We start from the raw sequence: 7,993 nt of genomic DNA, 5'->3' as shown, positions 1-7,993 counted from the left end.
AAGACTTATACTTTAAAATACTATGCTTACTTTTTTATGAAGAGTAAAATCTGCGTAGCTACATAACCTCAAAAATGGACAAAAACAGCGTTTTTTGCACTTTTAGGTTAGGATATCTCAAAATCCTGACGTGATAGAGCAATTTAAACCCCGGATTCGGACTCTACGCAAAAAATTACTTCGGAAATGACACTACACTTTTATAGGACATTCCGAACTCATTTTTTTGCAGACCTGTGTTATCATCCAAGAATTTTTAAATTTTATCATTGGTAGTCGGTTCTATGTGGCTGGTCGCCAGTCCAGTGCCTGACCCAATCTGAGGATTTAAAGAGCGAGCCGTTTGCTGCAATTAAAAGCACCGCTTTCAGTCGCATCTACTGGTCTCTAGCCGATTTTTATGCAGAACATGTCGAAATTGAACCACCACGGTTCGCCTTTTTACTTTAGCCCCACCCTTTGTGTAGTTGGTTCACAGAAGGCGAAAGTTGTGAGATGCTTGAAGCGTATGCAAAAGTGAAATTTCCTGTTACTGCCAAGTGAATGCTCGTCAATAATGTATTCATCATCCTATTGGTAGGAACTTTTTACAACATCGTGTAAATAAATATTTTAAAATTCTAGGCCAAGTTAGCAAATGCGCTCCCTAAGGGAGTTTTAATAAAGTTTTCCCTCCAAATTTTTGGGTGTTGTCCGCAAATAGAGGATCCTATAGTTTGATGTCTCTTCGGTAAATTTTCTTTTTTAAAAGAAACATTTTCATTATTTGGCAGATGGGTTTCGATTCCTCTAATTTGAAACATTTTTGGCTATGTACATATACTTTTGTACCAATTTTTTGCGTAACGCATTTTGATCAAATATTTTATTTATCAAGTTTGCGTACTGATAAAGAATGTCATTGCTACTGGCACTCTTTATATTATTAAAAAAATGGTTTTACGACCTTTTCTATTTTCGCATAGAGATTTTCGCTTATTTTTCCGGTTCATGTAAATGTAAATACAAAATATTTGCTTTTATCCCATAATTGAATAATGAAAAGATTTAAAAATTGAAGTGCATTCGTTTTGAATGAAGCTGCGGTTCTTTCGTAGCCACGTAAGTACTGCTATTAATATCAACATAACTGTATATAAATTTGTATTTTAAATATTCCCTGTATTTTCTAAATGTTCCAATAAGACGAATTTCGTATTTGTTACCCTAGAAATAAAATTTCCCTTATATTTTGGTGGCAACATTGATACGTAAATAAAAAGCAACAACGTCACTTTTACTGCAAGGATTTTCCATTTCCATTTGCATTCCATTTGTGAAACATCATAGATTTTAACTTTAAATATAGTGTACAAAATAATTTCCATATCAAAAGTGAAGTGTTACTTACAGAGGAGATATCGCAAAGTTCACCTAACATACGAATGAAATGCATTTACACTGACATAAGGTAAGCAAGCGCTCTTTGTTGTGTCGGAATTTCTAGAGTGACCACGATAAAGGCTGAGGAGTATAGTGGCAGTCGAACCATCTGCACCACTATCAGCAACGCGATGAGCTACTATGCGCACAGTGGCGATCTAGTAAATCTAAATGTTGGAGGACAGCGGTAAGTCGCTTGTTGGTTGGAACGAATGTCGCTCAGCTGGCAAAGACATACATACATATAAACATATTTATAGGCTTGATTTGTTGTGTTGTCAATAAACGCTAATGTATGCTTACCAGTTGGCGATTGTGCTTTATTTTGGCAGTTTTTGGGTTTATTTTATTATAGTTTGACAAATACATTGTAGATTTTCTACTTCACGCCAAACGCTGACGTGGATACCTGATACATTTTTTACGGCACTGTTGAGTGGGCGAATTTCCAGCTTACGCGATGAAACTGGCGCTATATTCATTGACCGAGACCCCACTTTGTTCTCAATCATTCTCAACTATTTACGAACCAAGGATATCGATATCAAAAACTGTGAAATACGCGCACTGCGGCACGAATCTGAGTATTATGGTATCACGCCGCTTATCAAGCGTCTAGCACTGTGCGAAGACTTAAACCATTCATCATGTGGTGATGTGCTCTTTTATGGATATTTACCACCGCCGTTGATGCCTCACAATGATGCACTTAATGCAACAGTTGTTTCGTCAGGCACTGCTGCCCCAGAAGATCGTCCATCTGCTGGCGCCGATTTGCCCTCTTATAGAACATCCAATAGTAGTGGTATAAGTGCTGCGTGTGCAACCAACGCATACAGTTCCACAGTCCCACAGGAACCTTGTTTGCCTTCGACTTCATCAGGTTTGGTATCGGGATCACCGGCAAATGCGCGTCCTGGATCGATGGTTCGCGTGCCCGAAACTGCTTCTGCATCCAGCAGACACTCATCCTCACATTCGCGAAACTCTTCATGGGATTTGAGGTGCGGTCGCACAAACAACAATGTTGGTGGTGAAATACGTAATTGGACTAATGCCGGGTCCTCGTCGACACATTCACGCACCGCTTCACTCGATTTCATGCGGCATTCGCGTAATTCATCAGCCGATCTGAATAAGCTTATACGAAACGATGTAGGATTGGTATTTAGTCCCACATTGAACTCCAACTGGGTCGATCCAATGCGTGTTCAGATAATTAAGGCGCACCAGAATTGGATTGCGGTGGCTTATGCCCATTTTGTGACTTGCTATCGCGTGAAGGACTCAAGTGGTTGGCAACTAGTGTTTACGTCGCCCCATATAGATTCAACTATTGAACGAATGGCGATTAATTCAAAAGTGAACACTTCTACGGCCGAACCAACTCCTAGCAAAATGGTGGCAATTTCATACGGCAGCCAAATACGTTTATGGAGCATACACGAGGGAGGGAATAAGACCGATATTGGAACATTCAATCTGAATGTACGAGTAGAATATTTGTTTTTTATTGGCAGCCAATTAGTGGCGTTGTCTTCGTCTGGAAAAATAGGTGTGTGGCACGCCATGACTCAGCACTGGCAGATTCAAGATTTGGTACCGGTTCTATCTTTTGACTCAGCAGGATCATTTTTGCTGTTGGGTTGCAATAACGGCTCAATTTATTATATAGGTGAGTTGAAAACTGAATAAAACGTAAGAAATAATAGTTTAGTGATTTCAAATGAAAGGTTTTGAATATTTCTAATGTTGAATTTTTTCTACCGATTTAGATATGCAAAAGTTTCCTTTGCGCATGAAGGATAATGACTTATTAGTGACTGAATTATATAAAGACCCGATATTGGATCCCATTACAGCTATTTCTGTGTATCTTACTCCAAAAACTTCAAGTAAGTGTTTGCTTTTTACTTTTTAAAAAAGTTAATGTAAACAATTCCGGTAATGACTCAGGCATAAGTGGAAATTGGATAGAGATAGCTTATGGCACGAAATCGGGAGCAGTACGTATTATTGTACAACATCCGGAGACCGCCGGTCACGGACCACATTTATTTGAAACATTTAATGTACACCAAAGTCCAGTAACCAAGGTAAATATCTGAGTTGCCATTGAGTCATTGCTACAGTTAGTTTAACTATTTTCAGGTTATACTGCTGGAAGCATATCTGGTTTCCGTATGCAATGAATATCATCACGTACGCACCTGGTCACTGACCCGCTTTCGTGGCATGCTTTCTACACAACCGGGCTCCACGCCTGAGGCCTCCTTTAAAATTGTATCACTCGAAGCCACTGATTCACATTACAGCTATGCGGCCGGTAACGATTTTGGACCCTATGGCTATTACAACGAAGATATTTTTGTGCAAAAAGTAGTGCCTGAAACGGATCAGCTTTATGTGCGCTTGGCTTCGAATGGTGATCGCGTTTGTATTATAAAATCAGTAGATGGCTCAACTATTACTTCATTCTGCGTAGACGAGTGTGAAGTGTCATCACGTATGGGCTCACGTTTCATTCTGACGGGTCACTGTAATGGTGCCATTCAAATGTGGGATCTTACAACGGCGTTGGCGTTATTTTCGAAAGGTGAACCTCAGCAGAAAACATCCGGCGGACCCGACACACATGAGCTTCTCCGCCTACTTGACCAATGTGAGATCAGCAATAGCCTCAGCTCAACGCCTTGTATGTCACCGTGTCTATCAGTGGTTGGAGGCGTGGCAAATGCCACAATAGCACGTATGAAATCGAGCAACGTAGCTTTGTTGAATCAATTGCACAACACGCATCAGCAACAAGTTGCTCCACTGCAGCAGCAACCCCAAGCTCAAGTACAGCAATCAGTTGTCAATGCAGCAGTGCAACTGTTGCAGCAACAGCAGCCGCAACAACAGCAATTGCAGCAATTACAAACGCAACAGCAGCAACAACAACATCCTCAACAGCAGCAGGGAGCGGCAAGCAATGGTAGTAACGACGAATGAAATGCGGAAGCGGCGTGTGCAGTAGCAGCGGTAGCTATTGCTGCTGCTGAGGCGGCGTTGGTCGGGCGCGTTTCATCGTTTCTCACATTTAGCTTAGAGTTAGAGTACATTGTCGAAATGCTGCAAATACTGCTCTGCTCGATTATATATATTTTCATATTACGGTATACGGCGGCAACTACGGTGCGACGTCCTTAAACATACCATGTCTTGCCCCGTGTCTGGGGAAGAGGGTGGAGAATGTAGGTAAAGGGACAACCCCTTCTTCATTTTTGTTGTCTAGATGTTATTTATCGAGTTTTTATGTCTCATGGTTTTTATACATATATTTCCTTAGTTTTCTCTAAGTGATTTTAAATGCGCTTCGCGACAAATCATTCGTACAATATTTACTTATACAATCACTACATACATGTTTGAGATTTATTGCGCACAGATTTGCCCGAAATATATCGAAATATACACATAAAAATAGGTTTATTGCTATTAGTTCTAAATTTTTGCATGTGTTATTTATTTACATACGTATACACGTTATCTTAAATATATAAAAAAAGAAAATGAATCTGCTCAAAACATAAAATTTCAGATCGAAAACGTGTGTTTGGAATAAGTGGAATGCTTTATAAAGCAACATGTGTATCTGTATTTTGAAGTGGTTAATAACAATGGAAATTCATAAAAAATCGTAAAATCCATAATTTTATCAGATGTTGACGATCGATGATAAGTTTCAACTTGAGAAGTTTTTTGATGCAATCACTCTAGACGTAAACTTAAGTTACGTAAGAACTTTAAGATGTTTACTTAAGCTGTCAAATCAGCTTACCTACGGATCATCATGCCAAGTAAATAAGAGCCCGCAATTTTTTGATTTGTTTTTCTTCAATTAAATGCGAAATCCAATTAAATGCCTGGCATTTATACTTTTAAATTTGCGTTTTGAATATTTTTTATGTTTTGCTTTAAAATGCAAGCACTGTTAGATCTTTCTTCCAAATTTTTCGTTTGGTAATTAGAATTTTGTGAAATCCAATTAAAGGCATTCATTTCTTTGCTTGTAAATCCATTCAATTTTCGAGTAATTCTAAAGTGCTGATTTTATTTATCGCTCGGCATGGGCCTGAGCTCACTGGTTACTGGCATGACTAACATACAAATTGCCAGTAAAATGAAACCCTGAGTAACAGCAATAAATAATATCGTTAAAATTAAAATTAAATTTGTTTTACACAAACCTGTCAAACAAGAAAAACCAAAAGTTATGGGTTTGTTCGAGCCGTAATAACTGTCGCAGTGTTACTTTTTATGAAATTGCAACGTTCTGCAGCAATGCCAATGTCATCGTTCTGTCAGTAAAATGCTGAGTCATCTGATGGTCATCACTAGCTAATCAAGCGCAATATACAAATTTTCCCTATGGAGGAGAAAAGTAAATTTTTATTTAATAAATACCGTTTTGAAGTTTAATATTGTTTTTTTTTTTTAACGTAAAATTAAGTCGTGATTAACAGTGAGCTGAATGAGCTTTACGACGACATAGACATAGCGCAGCGAATAAAGATCCAGCGGCTACGAAAGTTTTTGATGCGGTGATTTGGTGTTTCCAACTGGCACCGGTTAATAGGCCAAAATTGCGTAAGCGGTTATCACGCTAATCAAGAAGAAGAACTTCTTGATTAAGTTTGTTTAAAACCTGTCAATCGCAAACTCCATATTCCAGCAGATAATGTGGAGCAACCTTTGTTTTCGAGTATACGCAAGAAGACGTAAGTTGCAGTCGCTAAAAGAGCTGTGTAATGTCGTTATGGAAGAATGGTTTCGAATACGCCTCTCAGAGTATTGTTGTTTCGATGCCAAATAGGATTTTTTGAAGGGATAAATAAATCTGGGCTGCCCCTTGGAGTTTATTAATTTAAGGTTTTTTTTTACTTTTAATCGTATTCCGCATTTAAGGTAAATTTTTTATTTGTTTCACTCCTAATAAATATTGTTACATAATATAAACAAAATTATGTTTTAGAGTTTTTAATTCAAAAGTTTTGAAGGAAAAAACAGGTGCCTTTAATTGAATTTCTGGAGTGTACTTCTAATAAAAAGTAGTCCCTACCTCCCGTAACTCAATCCTAACTCAATACTTTTAAAATATCGACATTAATGGTAAAAAATTTGAAATTAAAAAAATGTATGAAAAAAATTAATATCACAAAAATTATGTAAGGCTTTTTGAATTAAAAACAAAAATGTTCATATGTGAGCATGATTGTCTTACTTCAAAATCCAAAATCAGCACCTCAAGTTTCTTAAGGCTGGAGTAATCATTTATATGTATTTTTTCCGCACGTTGCTCTTAAGTTTGTTAAAATACGTTTAAATCTTGGGTAATTACACACATACATTAATGTAGTTAGTTGGTAACAAACCAGAGGTGAAATGATTGATCTTTACGTGATTTCCTCATTTCGCCATCTTATGTTGATGCACCAGTTATAGAATTTAAATTTTGAATGTGATTTACACTGTTTTGCTAAAAATACCGGTTTTATGCGGAAGTTAGGGGGTTTGATTTACGGGATGAGCAGAAGGACACTTGAAGCTCGGTAAAATTGATTTGTCTGTAGGAATGGAATAAAGCCGAAATTAGCGCTGCCGTAGCCATAGCCATAACCATAACTATAGCCGCAACATTAGAGCATTTGTCGATTAGACACGTCGTAACCATAAACAGCTGATACTGAAGTAGAATTAATGACATTTGCATTTTCTCATAAAAACACGGATAATTTTCCACTAAGTCAATTAATTTATCGCCGTTCATTTCTTATATTCAAATCTGTATTGCAAATATCGAAACAAATGTAAAGTACTTCACATCTGTTTACGGTTACGGGGGAAAACCAAAATTAAATAGTTACATACGGCTACGGTTATGGTTATGGCGTTATGGTCCGGCACCTATAACCGTTTTCAGTGATGCCCATTTGTTGGATCAGAACAGCTGATTTCTATGGTTACGGTTATGGCTACGGTACGGCACTATTAAGAGCAACTTAAGCGTGATGATCGAGGAATACTAAGTTGCTACTATTATCTCACGGGTTTCCGTCGAAAACGTTGATATCAGCTCATTTGAAGTGTAAGTTGTTTTCAAGGCACTGGATTGTTCATTAACTCTGAAAGAAAATTCTACTTTCTTCACTGAATCCGAGGTTCTCACGCCACGTTTCCCCCTACTTACATATTTGTGTACTTTGATAAAACAATTTAAGTCGCCTTCACATTTATTTTATAGAAGGCACTAGACTGATTGCTTTCTCGAAATATTAAATCAATCATTTATAATGAAAAAAATCTGCGGTATTCTACGCTAGATTGAAAGCGTACGGACATCAAGAGATCAACTGCGATGAATTTTTAGCTGTTAAAGGAACGTTGCTCCAGCAGTTGGGTATATTGCTGAACTGCTCCTTCCGTATGTGATACTGTTTCACAAATGGAGGGATCTACAATTTTATGCCACTTCTGCACGGCTGGTGAGATGATTTATGAGAAGCTCTTTCGTGGTTAAAATACATTC

At 37.8% G+C, this 7,993-nt stretch overlaps 1 protein-coding gene across 1 annotated transcript; it reads left to right on the top strand.

Annotated features, from left to right (window-relative positions):
- Positions 1–1,255: 1,255 nt before the first annotated feature.
- On the top strand, positions 1,256–4,888 carry LOC129253332 (SH3KBP1-binding protein 1). The gene is made up of 5 exons (XM_054891650.1): positions 1,256–1,609; positions 1,797–3,097; positions 3,198–3,317; positions 3,379–3,518; positions 3,574–4,888. Exons 1-5 carry the CDS (start codon positions 1,554–1,556, stop codon positions 4,414–4,416), a joined length of 2,460 nt encoding a protein of 819 aa, XP_054747625.1. The 5' UTR covers positions 1,256–1,553; the 3' UTR covers positions 4,417–4,888.
- The last annotated feature ends 3,105 nt before the right edge of the window (positions 4,889–7,993 follow it).

The sequence above is a fragment of the Anastrepha obliqua genome, chromosome 1 (assembly GCF_027943255.1).
Source record: "Anastrepha obliqua isolate idAnaObli1 chromosome 1, idAnaObli1_1.0, whole genome shotgun sequence".
In the NCBI taxonomy this organism is placed as follows: Eukaryota; Metazoa; Arthropoda; class Insecta; order Diptera; family Tephritidae; genus Anastrepha; species Anastrepha obliqua.
Note: the sequence above shows the minus strand (reverse complement) of the source record. Positions and strands in the feature narration are given on the sequence as shown.